We start from the raw sequence: 19110 nt of genomic DNA on the forward strand, positions 1-19110 counted from the left end.
TCACTTACATGACAAGCATTAGTAAATACTGATGGTTGCTTTTTCAACACCTGTGCTAATTTAGAGTATTTATCTTCACATAATTTTCTTGTGTATTTATCATATTTCTCATCCTCATTTACTTTATGGCATCTTTGAATGTTGTATTCTTTTACCACAACTTATCTCTTGCTTACATATCAAGCATGTGTGTTTTCCATTTATGTCCACAGAGAAATATGAAATTCTCCATTTTTTTAAATAAAGGACATTTGTGTTCTTTTATCTTTCTGGATAAAGATGTGATTATCATGTGTTACTACTTGAATAAAGAAATGAAGGAAGGGAACAGTAAAAGAAGAGTATTTCCCTTTTTTGAAAGGATTTCAAAGGATTTTTTTTGAAGATTCCCCTTTAAAAAAATTATTTAAAGGGGAACCCATCAGCTGCCGGAGGCATTCATCCTTTGATTTATTTGAAGTTTCATTTTCTTTGACTTGCTAGGTAAGGTATATAATCTCCCACCAGTGGGCAAGCGCTTTTCACTGTTATTTCTTCTTGCCCCGATATGTACCAGCTTCCATCAGATTTATGCTTCTTCTTCGACTGGCCCCGTGGGTGCTCCACTCTAGGTGTCGGGTCCCATCCTGGCGCCGCGGCTCAGAGACTTTTCATAGCCGTGCTCCACCGGCTCGCGCATCCGTGTTTCCCCAGAACAGTGTTCACGCCTTTGATCAGCCGCTCACAAGCCGGCAACTGTCAGTTCCTCTCAACCACCTCAGGTCGCGGTTGGAGCTCCCTGAACTCTTTCTTCAGTGATGTTTTTAGATAGTTCTCCATCTGTAAATAGTTGAAGTTTAATGTTAGTCGTGTTCCTGTTACTTGTTGTTCTGTTCAAAAAGAAAAAAAAAGTTTTCTCTCAAAACCACTTCTCTTTGAAAAGCGCTGCAACAAAGCTCTAAAGTAGTGAAATTGACAACTACCCAAAAGGGGGATTACACAGGCATTCAGTTTCTCTAACTGTGCTGACAATGCCTGGATCAACTGGCTTTAAAAAATGCTCAGTGTGCCGTGAAGCCATGCCAACGGCTGATGGCCATGACACTTGTATCAGGTGCCTGGGGGAAGCTCATGTCCCCGAAAAGTGCACCCATTGTCGCAAGCTAACCTCAAGAGCCCAGAGGGAGCGGGAGATGAAGACAAGGATGTTAATGTTCGGCAAGGCATTGCAGCCTGACCCAATCCCTCCTGCAGCCACAAAAACCTCTGAGCATAAAAGGAGAGCGGCTTCTCCGGGACCGGCTGTCTCAAAAACATCAAAGCCGTCCCCAACACGCTCTCTCCCTGCGGCAGCCACAACGTCAGCAGGGGCTTGCAAAGTGACTCCGAGGGGTCCAGACAACTTGCTGGGACTGGCATGAGAGAGCCCCCACCACCGAGAGCGAGAGCGGCTTCAGTGCCGACATCAGGAATGGTGCCACAGCTGGCCAGCAAGTCTGCACCAGCTTCAGCTGTGCGCTCCCTGAAATTGACAGAGGCACCGGTGCCGCAGTTGACCAGCCACTCTGCACCGGCTTCAGCAGCACTGGCTGTAACGGCACCTGCCTCACCGTTCCCGATTATGATGATGGCACCGTCCCGTCCAGCACCGGTATCCAAGGCAGAAGACTTCGACGCCTCAGCCTCGGCAACGTTGTTAACCCCGGCACAGGGCATTCTACCGGTGCCGGCATCAACGCAGTAACAGCTGATTTCCCCGGCACTGCTTCATTTCCATTTGGTGCCTGGCTCCCCTGTGGCTGTGGGGGTGGATGAGACTTCAAGACCTAGGAAGGCATTGTCAAAGACCCACTATAGAGACAGGTCTCTTTCTCCAGCTGTTTCACCAGCAAGGCATGGTCGCTATCGTGACTATAGTGTTTCTCCTTCACGGGTCACGTACAACCGGCATAATTATAGGGACGCAGTGTGCTTAGAGGCAGGTCGGTCCCGTTCACGATCTTGTTCACCCGGCCGATCCTCAAGATATGGGTCTGTTAGATGCTCTCCATGTCGCATCTATTATATTCAACATGGTAGTGCACGCTTGTCTTGTCACTCCTCCCCGTCGCATTCTGAGCGGTATTATGAGCGCTATCATAGATCATATGACAATCATCCCCAGCATGATCATACACCATCATTGCGTAGGGGATCTTCCTGCATCTGCCAACCACTTACCTCAAAATACTTACCTCACCGATCACAGCACCTAGACTCACACACACCTTCTCCATTTAAGAGTCCAACGATCCAGCTAGATCAATCCAAACTGGAAGAGAGACAGTTGTCTGAAGCAGAAGACCCTAAACCAGAAACTTCTCCAGCAGACTGCTCCTCGTCTTCCCCGGATGAGGCGATATTCCCAGATGACATCTCTCCACCAGATAATCTGAAACAATTTCAAGATCTCTTCAAATGAGTGGCAGGTATGCAGGAAATGCAGCTGACGGATGTTCCAGTTAAAAGGCACCATCTCTTGAAAAATCTCCACCCACAACAACATGCAAAGGTCGCGTTACCGATTGATGATGCGATCATGGAAGTGGCGGATGAGATATGGCAAACCCCAACATCGGTTACACCTACGAGTAAAAAGGCCGACAAAGTATTTTGTACCGGCAAAAGGATTGGACTTTTTATTCAATCATCTCCAGCCTAACTCGTTAGTAGTGGACGCAGCGCAACAGAGGAGTAAGGCGCCACAGTACAGAAATACACTTCCGGACAAGGACAATAAAAAATTAGATATTTTTGGTAGGAAAGTCTACTCCTCAGTCACACTGCTACTACGCATTGCAAACTATTTGGCCCATCTATCCAACTATAATTTTGATACTTATTCAAAATTAGCAGAGCTACTGCACCATCTCCCAGACAACAAGAAACCACTCCTGAAATCAATAGTGCAAGAAGGGTACGCATCATGTAGCACTGCACTACAGATTGCCATCGATGTGGCTGACACAGCGGCTCAAGCCACTGCTACAGGTATCGCCATGAGGAGATCATCATGGCTTTCATCTGTAGGGGCTCCAAGGGAGATGCAAAGCAAGGTTGAGGATCTACCGTTTGACAAGCTTAAGCTTTTTGTGGCAAACACCGATGAAGTCCTTCACTCGGGAAAAGACTCACACACACACCACTCTACGTACACTTGGGATGTACACACCTTCCTTCAAAAGTAGACGTTATTTTCCTTACCAACGGAGATATGATTTTAATTTTTTCAGACAGCAAGCACGTCCCTTCAGCAACCAAGTTGGGAGGCTGGAGACCCATTCTAGACCTTCGAAAGTTAAATTGGCACCTTCGAAAGCATCGTTTCAAGATGGTAACCTTACCAACTATTATTCTGTCATTGAACAAAAGGGATTGGTTTGCAGTCCTCGACTTTCAGGACGCCTATTTTCACGTAGCAATTCACGTGGCTCACAGGCGTTTTCTTCACTTCCAATTGGGGGACGAGCACTATCAATACAGGGTTCTACCATTTGGACTAGCGTGTGCTCCCAGGGTTTTCACCAAAACATTAGCAGTGGTCACAGCCCACCTGCACAGACTGGGGGTGACAATATTCCCCTATTTAGACGATTGTCTCCTCAGAGGCACAACGTATATGGAAACGTGCCATATGGTTTGGACAGTATCCGACGAGTTTGCTGCTCTGGGCCTTCTCATAAACGTAAAGAAATCATCACTAGTTCCATCCCAAAACCTCGTTTTTATAGGATCACGGCTCGATTCAACCATGGTGCGAGCATACTTACCAACGGAACGTTTGGTGGTAATCAAAGATCTGGTACACACTATGGTGCATGCTCCAACAATTCCCACATGCGTCTGTCTACAGCTGATGGGGCATATGGCTGCAGCCACCATCATAGTGCGCAACGCAAGATTACGTTTTCATTGCCTCCAGCACTGGTTAGCCACGGTTTACTTTCCGGCGAAACACAGTGTTCACAGGCTGATAGTGGTGCCACAGTATGTCCAGGAGTCCCTACAGTGGTAGGCCAACCTGGCCAATCTTCTCGCGGATGTTCCATTTCATCGCCCACAACCAATAAGACAAATAACCACAGATGCCTCCTTGACGGGTTGGGGAGCTCACATGGGTAATCTCATGGTCCAGAGACGCTGGTCGACACAAGAAATGCTACTGTATATCAGTGTGCTCGAGTTGAGAGCGGTGCATCCTGCTTGCAAGCATTTTCAGTCCCAGATACGGAATACAATTACCAGGATTCTAACAGACAATGTGGCGACCATGTTTTACATCAACAGACAAGGAGGTGTCCGATCTCGTTCTCTTTGTGCGGAGAGCGTCTGTTTATGGAATTGGTGTATCCTTAACAACACCATTCTAGCAGCATCTTATCTACCAGGTGTCGACAACTTAATAGCGGACTCACTCAGCAGGCGTTTTCCACACGACCATGAGTGGGAGATTCACATGGATGTTGTTACTAGTATTTTTGTTCAATGGGGATTTCCGGTGATAGATTTATTTGCGACAGAACACAACTCAAAATGTCCTGCCTATTGTTCAAGAGCCGGAATAGGATGTCATTCACTGGGCGATGCCTTTCTTCTCCACTGGGGAAGATCATTACTATATGCCTTTCCCCCAGTGGTCTTAATTCCCAAGGTTCTTGAAAAAAATCAACACAGATGAAGCCCAGGTAATCCTTCTAGCCCCGGCGTGGGCTCGTCAGCCTTGCTTCTCAATGCTCCACCGCATGTCAGTGAGAGCACCGTACCCTCTGCCTTCTCTTCCGAGTCTATTGACCCAGGACAACGGATCTCTCAGTCACCCGAGACCCGAAGTCCTGCACCTCACGGCATGGATACTTGTTGGTTTACCGACTCCGAATAGTTCTGTTCTCAGTGAGTCAAGTGAGTGTTAATTCAGAGTAGAAAACAATCTACATGAACCACTTATACAGCTAAGTGGTCCAGATTCCAGGCATGGTGTGCGGACAACGATGTAAACCCTCGATCCACAACCTTGTATATTGGAATACCTCTTGCAACTACATGACAGCAGTCTGGCAGTTGCTTCCCTACGAGCATACTTGGCAGCAATTAATGCATTTTATCATAAAGACGAGGATGTTTCTTTGTTTGCTCATCCTATTACAAAAAGGTTTTTAAAGGGGCTCTCGAATCCTCAGAGGCCCCCTCCACCTTCGTGGAATTTGGATCTAGTTCTAGAAACTCTGACTCGTCCTCGTTTTGAGCTGTTGGCTACAGTACCGTTGCGCATACTTACTGTCAAGCTCCTATTCCTTCTAGCCCTCACTTCTGCTCACAGAGTAAGTGAGATAGCAGCTTTTATGGCCTCACCTCCGTATACAGTTTTTTCTAAAGACTCGGTGACATTGAGGACTCATCCAGCGTTTATTCCAAAGGTTTCTTCTGATTTCCACATAAATGAGCCGGTAGTTTTACCATGTTTCTTCCCTAAACCCCATACCTCAATTCAAGCAGCGCCGTTACACTCGTTGGATGTGAGAAGATCCTTAGCGCTTTACATTGATAGAACGTGGGATTTTAGGAAAACAGACCACTTGATAATATCATTGGCACACCTTTCAAAGGGACAACCTCTAACTTCTCAGCACATCTCGAGACTGATATTTCATGCATATCCATGTGCCACTCGTTACGAGGAAAGCCTCTCCCTTCTCTTCCAAGGGCTCATTCGACTAGGGCAGTTGCTACTACTACAGCCTTTCTCAGCGGAGTGTCTTTTTGTGACATCTGCAGAGCAACAACATGGTCTTCTAATGTGACTTTTATAAAGCACTAGGCTATTGTTGATCAGTTTGCTTCAGACTCTTCAGTGGCTACAGCAGTACTTAATCATGCTGGTGGTTTTGATTCCGGAGCACTCCGATTCTGTCCTGGGTGCTGCTCCGGAGTCACCTAGAGTGGAGCACCCACGGGGCCACTCAAAGAAGAAAAAGAAGTTACTCACCCTGTGAGATAACGATTGTTCTTCGAGATGTGCCCCGTGAGTGCTCCACGACTCGCCCTTCCTCCCCGCTCCGGAATTGTTTCTTTGTTTTCTTTCAGATGAGTGGGTGAGAGGAACTGACGGTTGCTGGCTCGCGCGTGGCTGATCAAAGGCGCAAATGCCGTTCTGGGGAAGCATGCATGCGCGAGCCGGTGGAGCACGGCTATGAAAAGTCTCCGAGCCGTGGTGCCGGGACGGGACCCAACACCTAGAGTGGAGCACCCACGGGGCACATCTTGAAGAACAATCGTTATCTCACAGGGTGAGTAACTACTTTTTTCCCAGTGCTTCTTAAACATGGCCGGCGGTTCTACATCTGTATGCGAGGTTTTGCTGTATTACTGTGCGAGTCAAGACTACAGGAGTGTGATTTGCAGAGTATACTAGTGTGTTGTGCTCTAACTCCCTATGTGAAACCTGCAGTCTTGCTCTAAATATTCCTTAGTATGCATTGATCTAGTCCTGTTTGAAATTGGGCTGCACCAATGTACACTAGCAGGGTCTGCACAGAGATTAATGTGTGACACACTGTTGCATTCAATGAATCACACTTTCATAGTGTGTCATGTAGCCTAGCCCAAGAGTCACAGGCCAGATGAAACAGTACCATGGGCTAGATTTAGCCCTTGGGCTGTACATTTGACATTCCTGTGTGATGTCAGATGAAAGCCCAAGGATTAGGCAGTGACCGAGTTGTGCAAGGCATTGAAGTTGAGGAACTCATGAGGTACCATGTGAACATTTAGAAAAGCAGTACACACAGCACAGCCAATTATGTTTTGTTTTTCAGAGGCCCTGTTTCCTTTTTAATCTCAGCCCCTTTAGAAGACGCTGGGCAGAGTCCTTTGTTTGCTTTCCCTTGTGTGTAAATGGGCATGTGAGGACAAGTGAATAACATTATTTTCTATCTACTATGTATTAGTCTCACAAATTAAAGCGCAGCTTTGCTGCTCTGATTATACACAGCAACCAGAAAACTGGCTTATCTACTCTCTATAGGGTTGCCAGGTGTCTGGCATTGACCTGGACAGTCCAGTATTTTCGCCTCCTGTCCAGTAAAAAAAATTCAGAAAATACCTTACACCTAAAATGTCCGGTATTTTCTGATTTTTTTTCCCAGCCAGGAGGCAAAAATTCCGGGTGCTTACTTGGTTCCACAGGGGAGCTGTCTGGCCTGGAGCAGGAAGACAAGATGGCGGACGGCTGCCGGCAGCCTGTTAGGGACAAAAAGCCTCAAAAGCATTTCTTAAAGGGGACGTGCTTTTTTTTTAATTTTTAAATTTTTTTTGTTTAACAACTCTCGGGGTCCTTTTTTCATCTTCCCCTTTTTTTTCTCAGCAGAATTTTTCCCTGGTGGTTTTTTTGGGGGGAGGAAGGCGCGGCGTTTGGTATTTTTTGCTAAACCATCTGGCAACTCTAACTCCCTCTGTTTCATATAAAAGGGGAATGTCTAGATGGTATGGAGATGGTATGATGGCTCCTTCACTGCTCCTCCTCCCAATTCAAGGGAAATAATCCAAGAAAGAGGGAACATGGCCAGAGTATCCTTAAACTGCAGTGATCATGGCTGCCCTGTGAACTATTGGCAGTCCATACAATTTAAAGCAACCTCAGAGCTGCTGTACATAGTTGCATCTAAGGACCCTGTGGCCCTGTTAGCAATAATTCTCCTCTCTGCCATGTCACCATGCCACACTGAGCTCAGAAAAACAGGTTTTAAGGATTAGGTCCTAAACATTTAATTCATTCTCTTCTCCTCTGCTATTTTTCAGTTTCTGGCTCAGTGAGAGTACTGTTGAAGTACATTAAGAGTTCATAAGCATCTGAGTGAAACGTAAAACTGTGTCTGACTTCCTGAGTTCTGCAATAAGATAAGGTGTCAAAATTCAGCCCTACCCCATTGCTGTTGACTTCAGTGGAGATGCCTCCTCCAATCCCACTTGCCTGTCCCACCTGTCTCATATAATTTCCTGGAAATCCACATCTGGCACGCATATTGAGTTTATAGAAGAAATGTGTTAAATTGTGGCAGGAATTTGTACCCATTTATTGGCAGAAACTGTTCCAATATTATGTTAGTAAGCTGGTTTTCTCATGCTGTAAAAAGGTAACAAGTTTAAGGCCTGCCCCCTTGCGTGTGGATTGTTCACAGCTTCCCTGGGAGCTCGGGAAGCAGAGCATCTCACAGAGAACCTGGAGCAGCTTGCAGGCTCTAACCCTTAGCAATGGAATCACCCTGGGAGGTAAAACCTCAAATTACATTTTCCAGAAGTGCACTGTACGTAGTCAGAGCTGGGTTGTTTGTTAATAACATAACAAATTATTAAAAGCAGGTGTATTGTATATTTTGGATTAGCAACAATGTAGCCTATTGGTGTCTGGGGTATGATTTTCCCCTAAAAGCAGATTAACATCACTGCAACTTCATGGAGCTTAGAGAAGAGACTCCTGGTTTCTATCAGCACAACCAGGCTCATAGTTCATTATTCTCAGTAATGTTGTTTTTCTCTGATCAACTGGAGCCGAATCAACATTGGTGAAAATCCGTTAACTTTAATAGCATTTAATTTACTCTTTGATCTTGGTTTTTCCCACAGGATATATATAACAATTCTCCAACATAAATGGGATTTTTAAAGTACAGCTTAACCCCCTACTGCATTTATTTAAAATGTTTTGAATGTTCTACACAGTGCTCACCATTAATACTTGCATATAAATCAACCCTTCTGTTTGATCACCATAAAGTGAAGAGACTATCAGTGTATGAAGATAGATAAGTTCCTTTATATCTCTAATCAGGAGAAAGAAAGGAGCCATAGTGCCTGCTTGGGTTATCAAGAAAAAAGGCATGGCTCCAGAGATGGTACATACAACATCTGAAAAGTTGCATTTATTGCTTCCCCATAGAATGAAGTTCTGAAGTGTTGCATTTATTCCTTCCCCATAGAATCCTTCTCAATCCCAAGAACAGCTTGGCTGATACTGGCTTTGAAGAATGATTATTAGAGGAATTGGTTGAAGATTCCTAAGTATCCCTCCTTGCTTCAAAAATGGAATATTCTAAATGTAAAGTATTAGCCAACAAACATTATTCTGTACTCGACTCATATATTCATAACTGTGCATCTCAAACTTTTCTTCTAGCCTGAGAACCTGCTGTACTACAGCCAGGATGAAGAATCGAAAATCATGATCAGTGACTTCGGCTTGTCCAAGATGGAGGGTAAAGGAGATGTCATGTCCACAGCATGTGGGACCCCAGGATATGTTGGTAAGTGGTTGGTTCATAACTACCAGCAGTTATTCCAAGGTACTTTAGAGAAGCCTAAGTGAAAATGGTGGTAATATAAGGGAGTGCTCTTTTGTTCTCTGGCGTCTGTCTGTAGTAGATGAAAGATTTTGCACAAGTTACATTAGTGTTTTCTGAAGCTAGTGCTTCTCTTTGTTGGTCCTTTTCATCTATTGTGTTCTGATCCTTCCATTTATTTACTTCCGTGGTCAGTGTGCGTTTTGGGATTAAGATCTAGAACTGTATTCCTTTAGAGGGTGAGCTGTCTTAAGACAGTGCCTGCTATTGAACTGGAAGTATGTGAATCCATTTCTTTTTTCAATCATGTATGAAACGGAGGCACTTTAGCTTAGGTATCATTTTTATTTTAATGATAAAAGATCAGATTTTCCAAATTCCTTCCAAGAGAAGTATTAGTAAGTAGCATGGATGAGTCACATTAATTCTCATCCAACAACACTGAGCAGTAGACTCCTAGAAACTAGAGATGGAAAATGCTATGTGTAGTTCAGTCCTCTGTGAAAGTGCCAGATTGTTTCCCTTTTAAGCTCTGATGCTTTGTCCAGTCCAAAGTGTTAACGTACCTGAATGCTGTTTTGCACTGCTGGTCAGATTAAATCCCCTCACCCTTTTACCAGCTTAGTTTTAAAATAATAATTAAACAAATACTGCAAACTATCTTTGCAGGTTACCTTTTTAGAAACATTATTTAAAAGACATTGTACATTTCAGAGTAGCATGCAAAATGGCAGTAGCTGTCTCCATACTATAACAGGGTAAAATTCATCTCTAGTGTTATTCCTGTTAAATAATTAAATTGACATAATGACACCTGCTCCAGGGATACATTGGGCCTAGTATTTCTATGTATGAGAAATCTGAACTTTAAAATTTACAATAGCCAGAAGTTGGTGTTCTTTTTATCTACCTTGATATGTTATTCTGTGAGTATAGCCAAATGAAACTGAATTCTCTTACCTGTCTCCCAACCCTTACCTCCTGGGTGGTGTTGGTGGTGGTTTTTTTTTTTTTGCCATTTCCTGAAAGTGTCAATACTGACCTCCAAGACTACAGCTGCCAGGAATTGGTCCATATTCTCAAACCTTGAAACTTCCTTAATGCAGCACACTGCCAGGATCTGTTTATACTGATCCATTCTGCATCTGCTTCAGGGATTCTGCCTGATGAGCTGGGCATCATTAACAGAGAGCCACAGAACACCCAGGAGAGAATATCCCTGGAGATATTCACATTTGTGAATAACTGTATTTACATTCCCCCGTGTCTTTCAAGAATGGTGGTCCTAAAGTTATGCCATGACACACTTCTGGTGGGGGGACAGTTTGGGCTCTCTAAGATTCACTGGCTAGCATCCCACTTCTTCTTTGGGCCCTGAATTCACCCCACAACACAGGCATTCATTGCTTCCTGCAATGTGTGTGCTTGTGATGAGGCCTCGTGCCATAAGATCAGTAGTCTTCTCTCACATCTAGAAACTCCATCCCAATCCTTGGTGATTATCACCTTGGATTTCTTCTCAGAACTACCGGAGTCCCAACAGTTCACAATGTCTGTGACCATGGTAGACCACTTCACCAAGTTGGCCCCCTTCATTCCCTGTTGTGATCGACCCTCCACTGCGGAAACCACCCAGAAGTTAATAAGTGTCAGCCGACGGTCAGGGCAGTGTGTGTGTGTATGTTTCCGAGAAAAGGTTTAATGTCCGTGCCTTTACTGCTAGGACCGGGGTCCCATCGCAGAGGGTGGCCAGCAGGCCAACAGACGCCCCGTTATATAGGAAGAGCTTATTACACCTTAGATTTTAGCTGCTAGAACACAGGGGGTTCCTTCGCAGAGGGCAGCCTTGGGGAAAGGCTGAAAGGTGCCCCAGTGGATTGTGCCACCTGGGTGTGACACAAATCCAAACGCCCAAGCTCTCCCTATATCTGTCCCTTTATGACCGGCTGAAGTTCTTTTAAATTGTGCTTGGTTCTGTTACAGCAACTGAAGGAGTCAGGTTAAAGCTTAAACAGTTACAGGTTTATTAAGGAAGCTTATAAATCATATGGTTGCAATGGCTATTGTTCTATTTCTTAACTATTAGCAAAATATAGGTCTTAAAAATGGTTACAAAGAAGATAAAGATAGAAAAATAGAAATAATGGTACCAAGTAACAGCTTACTCTTTCTATGTGTACACTTAAGACAGAGGACCACATCCAGGTACCATTTTTACCCCCTTCTGTGCCTCTCGACTCCAGCATGTCAGGCCAGGGCCGGTCCCTCAATTCCTAGGAAAGACGAAAATACGAGGTGGGCGTCCCCATAGAACCTCGGGAGGTCAAACACCTAACCTGACCAGCAGGTAGAGGGTAGAATGACACTCAAAGTGAGTGTGTGCTGGGCCCATCTTATATACCCATGGGGTCACGTATTTCTCTTTCTTATCTGTAATGCCAATTGATGCTGGTCTGTCTGCTGTGAGACCAGTTCTTACAAGGGAGTTGTGAACTTAATTTACACTTGTAAGAGAGAATTGAGATGATTAAATTTTGAAGTACTGGACATTGTTTTCTCAGTGGGAAATTCCTCTCAGGGACTGTGTGTGTGTTCGAATCAACATAGGTGCCAGCCGGTGGCAGTCTCACATATCCTGATCTCTCCTCATATCTATGTTTCAGCTTCTCAGGATCAGATGAGCCAGCATAGACTATGCTGATTTTATTGCTCCTTCTCTGTCCTGTGCTTCAGAGAGGCAAATAAGATGGATGATATGGAGGCGGGCTGTCTGGCCACAATAAGTCATGGCCTTCTGAAACATGTTATCTGCAATCAAGGGCCACCATTCATTTGGGCCCAACACACCTTTCTTCCACTTGCCGTCACACTCAAATGGCCAGATAGAGAGAGGGAATCAAATCCTTGAACTGTACCTGCAATGCTATGTCAGTTCCGTCACTTACCATCAAAATGATTGGTCCTAATTTTATACTATACAGAGTTCACTTATAACAACAAAGACCACATACCTATGGGTCAAAGCAGTTTTTTATTGTCAGCTATGGACACCACCCCCGATTTCATCCAAAACCACCCAGGCCCTCTTCTAACCCAGCTGCCTCAGATTGGGTACAATGGAGCCATCAAATCAAGGAGGAAGTTAAAGGACATCTCAATAAAACAACAACAGACTACTGATGGTACGCAGATCAGTGTCAAGAGCAAGGACCCACTTGTTTAGTGGGACAAAAATTATGGCTCTCGATGGAGCACTCAGCCAAGATCCTAGTATAAGATCCCTGATGCATTAGAACATACCTAGGATTCCATATATCTCTCCTAAAACCATACTCAGAGAAAATGTTCATGCCCCCACATGAGTCTTCCACAAGGAACACTGATGCTTCTGACTTGTCAAATCCTCCTACTTAAGCCAGAAGGAAGAACAGGATAGTGTCGATACAACTCTGCTCCACCTCTTGCTTAGGACTGTTCCTACAGCACTATCTGCTCTTTTCTCCTGCTCCTGACCTCTTGGTTCCTGACTCAGCCTGATTCTTACTATCTGACTCTAAGTTCCTGATCTCATTCCCTAACCTTCTGGTTCTGAACCCTGACTTGAACAGGGAGACAACCCCATGCAATAGGTTAACCACTAGGCCCTATCACATACGTAACATCCCTGACATTACCTTTGCTTTAGATCAGTGGTCCCCAACCTTTTGGGGCTGCTAGATGCCCATGGATGGGGCCACTCATGCACCGTGTGTCTGGGGGTGGGGCTGCGCATGCGCCGTGCGCCCGGTGTGGGGCCGCGCATGCGCCACGTGCCCGGGGAGCAGGGCCGGCACATGCGCCGCGCACCCGGGACCAGCACCGGCATGTGCCGCAACCCTGGGGCAGGGGCTGCCCATGCACCAGGCGCCCGGGGCCGGCACCGGCATGTGCCACGCACCCAGGGGCAGGGCCAGCCCAGATTATTTGGTGGGTGCACATAAATGGCCCGGCAGGCGCCGTGGCACCCGCGGGCTCCACGTTGGGAACCACTGCTTTAGATCTTGACTGAGGGAAGTCTTGTTGTATTGTGTTTTTAAAGGGGCAGGATAGTCTTCATTTTATTTGTTGTGCAATAAAAACCACCTCCAAAGTGCTTAAACTCAATGTAGTCCTCCTTTTCTTCCTCCCACCAGTCCTATGAAGTCCTTTTTTGTATTAAAGAATAGGTATCAAAATGCGTGATGTAGTATAATTGGGTGCAATTCTGTCCATTTCATTTTAGTTACATGGGCTTATGCCAAATGTTATTTTGGCTTAGTAAAATCAATGGGGCTCTTCATGAACTTAGGGTTCCACCTCCTCTGATATGATTCCAGAGTGGGGACTCAGTCTATACAAATACTGCACTATTTAGTGATTCACTTTTTGAAGATCTAATTTCCAACACAGCGAGATAGCTGTTCCCTTTCAACCTGCAAGTTGCAATAATGGTGAAAGAATGGCCCAGCTGGGTTTCTAACACTCTCCTGTGTACATTGTTTCTAATTGTTGAGAAACCCACATGGGAAGTTTAATGACTTTGGGCACTACCATTTTTGCTTAGTGACTGCCAAGTTACCTGAATTTACATATATTTAGGAGGAAATAGAAACCATTCAGATCTCATAGTGATAAGCATGGTATAAAACCCTGAATATAGCAGAGCCCAGAACACAGCGAGCTAGATTCATCCCTGGTGTAAATCCATGGAATCACATTATGTCTATACTGCATAAAATACACTTGATTTTATCTGGGTAACCTTGGAAGAGAAACAGATTTTCTTTTGTCTTAATCACTCTGCAACAATCATAGCCTTATATCTCTTATTACTTTGTGAAACATAAGACAGTCTGCACCCTATTACATTCTGGACCTTATTTTATTTAATCAAGCTGAATCAGAGACCTTTTTTTTGAAGCTATATAGAGGAATTGAGTAACAGCTAAAACAGCACATTTGATAATTCTTCATGTAGGCTGCTCAGCTGTGTTAATTAAAATATTTGAGCGGGTTCTGCATGGGCCGCTGACCAAAAACAATAAGGCTGTAAGAAACATCCGTTATAATGTTCTGTTTGTTGAACAGTGGCTGAAGAAGAGAGACTCTGACTCCCATTTGGCAGAGAATAATCTCATGCTGCCTATTCATGTTGCCATTTACAAATGGAGGCAGGAACTGATATTCTGGAAATACTGATGACAGAACTTTCTAACAACAATATTAGGTCTCCCTGGTAGATGAAGGCAGCTCATCAAAGTGATGGCCTAACTGATCTCTGCTAGTTGGGCAGTTGATGCTGGACCTAGTGCAGCCGCATTCCTGATGATAGAGTTCTTATATCTATGAGGTCAATTCACAATCTTCTTTATTGAACTATTTGCCCCACTACCTTTTGTTCACCTTTTGTGAAGTTTTCACTATAACCATGCACATTGGTAGAGACCTGTATGGATACAAAATTTCGCATTCACATCTGTATCTGCAGAAATGAGCCACAGATTTTCATGGATTTGCAGGGCTGTATACATTGGCATTTTAATCTTACTCCTTAAATAACCTCTCATCCTTAAATAGGAACAGATCACTCTGCTGTATTTACACTAGCCTTTACATCGCAGATTTCAAATCAAAGATCAGCACATATAAACTTACATGTTCAAATCATTACTTCATCTGAAACAAATAGCTCCCTGGGTTATATGACCCCTCAGTGACTTGATTGACCCCCATATCTTCCATTATATTTGGATTAAAGTCATGTGGTGAAAGCTCAGGATGGACAGACTTTTACAGGGTTAAAAAAAGAACAAAATACATTCATGGAGGTTAGGTCCATCAATGGCTATTGGCCAGGATGGGTAGAAATGGTATCCCTAGCCTCTGTTTGTCAGAGGCTGGAAATGGATGACAGGAGAAGGATTATGTGATGATTACCTGTTCTGTTCACTCCCTCTGGGGTATCTGGCATTGGCCATTGTTGGAAGATGGGATACTGGGCTAGATGGATCTTTGGTCTAACCCAGTATGGCTGTTCTTATATTGTTAGAGTCCAGAGATTTTTATTCTATTCCTGACTTCCTGTGTGTCTTTGGGGAAATCACATAAACTTCTCTGTTGTCCTGTCTGTTAAATGGGGATAATACCCACCCAACATGAGGGAAGGGTATGATGATTTGTTTATTAATGTTGCTCTTGGAAATAATGGAAAATGTTGATATTATTTATTAAAATTCACGCATTCACACTCCACAGTTTTAGGTAGGGTTATTGGATGATAACACAGTATATATCTATCTTTATAAACTTATGGGAATAATTATTTTCTAATGATTATATTTTCATATCTGCCTCTTTAAGTTTGTTTTTTGCTTCACAGCAGCCATTACCCTTTTCAGTGTTTATTTTCCCCTATTCTCTTAACTTCTTTACAATTAAAAATCAGATGTAGACTCCACTGCTTCAGGATGCTGGTTATGTTGGTATTGATTCAGGTCGCATGAGCCAACACATCACACTTGCAGGATTCCTAAAGACCATTTATAGTTATGTTCTATTTTTTTCCCTCTTCAGTAGGAGCTAGCTCCTCTTCAGGATGGTCTCTTTCGTCTTTGGTTGCCCAGACAACACTCCGCAAGTGCAGAAAAATGTGCTGTCAGTCATGGCGATTATACCTGCCATGAGGCCACTGCTACTGCTATACCTGATTGCACATCTCCTTCATACTTTCCCTGTAATTTGTCAATATGAAACAGCTTTTCTGGGTTGTAGTCAGAACAAAATTTTCAGCAGCAGTCTAATGGCCCTACATAAATGTAACATTCCTTCCTCCCCGTAAAACAAAGTGATTTATTGTTCAAATGTGGATGAGAAGAAATGGTGTGACCTAGTAGAGTGTTGGACTGGGACACAGATGACCTGTGTTTTGTTTGTGGTTCTACTGCTGTGTGACCGTGGGCAAGTTGCTTCCCCTTCCTATGCTTCTGCTTCTCTGTCTGTAAAATGGGAATAATGGTGCTGACCTCTGTAAAGTGCTATGAGAGCTAATGGAAAGAGCTATACCAGAGACATGGACTATTATTATTAAATAGCCAGCTTTAAATCTTTAAGGCATGGTTCTGATCTATGTTATACCAATGTACATTGGAAACCACAATCCTTAAATCAATGACAAAAGGTTAACAGTTTTAGGGGCCAATTCTGCTTCAACCTGACATATTGAGCTGTAAAACTGTTAGCCTTTTACAGTGCTGAAAATGGATAATTTATTCATACTCTTTTCTTCCCATCTTTTTGCCAGTTTCTGGTCCATGACCATACTGTTCTAGGAAAAAAAAAAAAAAAAAAAGGTCTGGTAGCACTTCATAGACTAACAAAACATGTAGATGGTATCATGAGCTTTTGTGGGCACAGCCTACTTCTGAAGAAGTTTTATTAGTCTATAAAGTGGAAGAAAATTGGCCAAAGGTATCAAATCCACAATTTGATCTGAGGAAGTAGGTCTGGCCCACGAAAGCTCATCACCTAATAAACCATCCTGTTAGTCTTTAAAGTTCTGCATAGTCCTGTCTTTCATGAGCGGCAGGTTTGTATAATTTTTGGTGGTGCCCCATTAGCCATGCCCTTTGGCCCCCATTAGCCACGCCACTGCCTCCCCCTCCATTAGCCACGCCTCCTGAGGTAACACGCTTAGGGCAAGATGGACACATGACCAGAAGTAAACGGTGTCATTTCACCCCGTCAAAGGGCTTTTCCCACCATCCTCCTACCAACAGGGATTAGTTTGGCCCCCACCAAGCCCCCCTCATGCAACTATCCTGCAATTGCATTAACCCAAAGTGTGTGACATTAACTCGGGGGTAGAGAGGCTGGAGGAAGTGTTGCCTCTAAGGCTATGTCTACACTCATGGCTTCTTGTTTAAGTACAGCCGTTCTTGCGCAAGAACCCACAGAGAGCCACACTGCCCGCCTGCTCTTGCTCAAGGAAATTTACAGTACAGCATGGTAAAAGAGGGCATCTTACGCAAGAGCTACTCTCTTTTCTAACAGGTATAAGCTCTCTTGTGCAAGAGGGCAGTGTGGATGCTCAGCAGGGATTTCTTGCGCACAAAACCCCTATGGCTAAAAGGGCCATCAGAGCTTTCCTGGGCAAGAGAGCGTCCACACTGCCATAGATGCTCTTGTGCAAAACCACAGCTCCCACATGGCAGTGGCAGAACACTTGTGCAAGAAACCACCAGTGTTTTCCCCCCATGAACAAAATGAATTTTGTGTTGTGCACCAGTACTGAGTTCACGTGGCTTGTTTGGATGTGCCACTGTGGCACCCAAGTTATTAATAAACATTTTTAAACCTTTACCTTTTGTCTCTGCTGCCATGTCTCCTTCCCTTGTTCCATCAGCTCCCCTGGTGCCTGCTGCTCCCCCAACTCCTCAGACTCCTCTGCTGTCCTGACTCCTGCCCTTCTCACAGCCCTCAGACCTCCTGCTACCTGCCCCCCTCCACCAGCCCTTCTCTCCCCCTTGTGCCCACTGCTCCAGTAGCCCCACTCTGATCATGTGAGCTACCCCTCCTCATCCCCTCTTCTAACACCTCCCACTACAAACCTGCCTTGCCTCTCTCCTCTGGTAGTGGTCCCTCCCCTGCAGGTGTCTGCCCTTCTGCTTCACCCCCAGAATCCCCTGGCACCTTCACCTTCTCTTACTCCTGCACTCTGCTGGTGCCACCCCCTTCCCTCACTGCCCCTGCTCCCTTTGCCCTCTTTTTCCCTGATGCCCACCCCTTCACCATCCTCTGCCCCCATTTCCCTCATGCCCCTGTGCCCTTACACATGACTTGCTTCATCCCGGTCTTCCTCATGCTCACCCCTTCTTTCAAGCCTTCTCCCAGCACCTCCTCCTCCAGCCCTCAACGCCCTTACCCTCCCCTCAGGGTATTTGAACTTGCTTCATCGCGAAGCCCCGGTGAACCAGGGCTTTCCCTGTTATTCTACCAAAAAGAAAGAAAGAAAGAAGAAAAGAGAAGAAAACGATGACAAGAAACAGACAGAAATAAACAAAATAGAAAAATAAACAGCAGAATAAGAGAGAAGGAGGAGAGAACTGGATATGTCCAGCTCCTCAGGATTTAAGAAATATGACCAGTGCTGTGAGCCCATACCGGCTTCAGACAGCCATACAAAATGTATTAGCTGCCTGGGGAAACCCACTCACCCGTCAGCTGTACACACTGTGCTTCTCTCACAGCGAGAGCTAGAAAGGATAGAGAGCTCCGCCTGAGAATGATTTTGTTTGAAAAGTCTTTACAGCCTGTTGAAGGGCAGAGTAGGAGCTACCCCCACCTTCCAAAAACACTCTGAGACAGAGAGCCTCACCATCCCGCTCTCTTCCAGCTTCCTCCTCCCCAAAACACAGAGGGGATGCACAGGAGAGTATGAGGACCCCTGCTACTAAAGCAGCAGGAAGATCCTCATATTCGGCACTGGGACCAGTGCGTCCCACCTTGGAGCCAGCCTGAGAGCACTCCAAGCAGCTGGCATGGCATGAAAAGCCAGTGCCGTTTCAAGTCCTGGCACCGCTTAAAGCCATGGTACCGCAGAAGAGGCAGTCTCACCTAGCAAAGCCGGCACTGGCTACATCTGTGCAGCATGACTCTGCACCGGCACCGACAGCAAACACAGATAGGCAGCCAGATGAGGCTGCTGCAGAACAGCCCCAGGAAATGGCTGACACTCACAGCAGGC

The 19110-nt window shown here is 44.9% G+C and overlaps 1 protein-coding gene across 3 annotated transcripts in view; it reads left to right on the forward strand.

The window, feature by feature from the left end:
* The window catches only part of CAMK1D (calcium/calmodulin dependent protein kinase ID), a 408029-nt gene that overhangs the window by 332591 nt on the left and 56328 nt on the right, over positions 1–19110 (forward strand). For all 3 annotated transcript variants that reach the window (XM_006117098.4, XM_075926019.1, XM_025181664.2), the window contains exon 5: positions 9188–9314. In XM_006117098.4, coding sequence (XP_006117160.1) covers positions 9188–9314 — 127 coding nt within the window. The remainder of the gene's footprint in view (positions 1–9187; positions 9315–19110) is intronic.

This window comes from Pelodiscus sinensis, chromosome 1 (genome assembly GCF_049634645.1).
Source record: "Pelodiscus sinensis isolate JC-2024 chromosome 1, ASM4963464v1, whole genome shotgun sequence".
In the NCBI taxonomy this organism is placed as follows: domain Eukaryota; kingdom Metazoa; phylum Chordata; order Testudines; family Trionychidae; genus Pelodiscus; species Pelodiscus sinensis.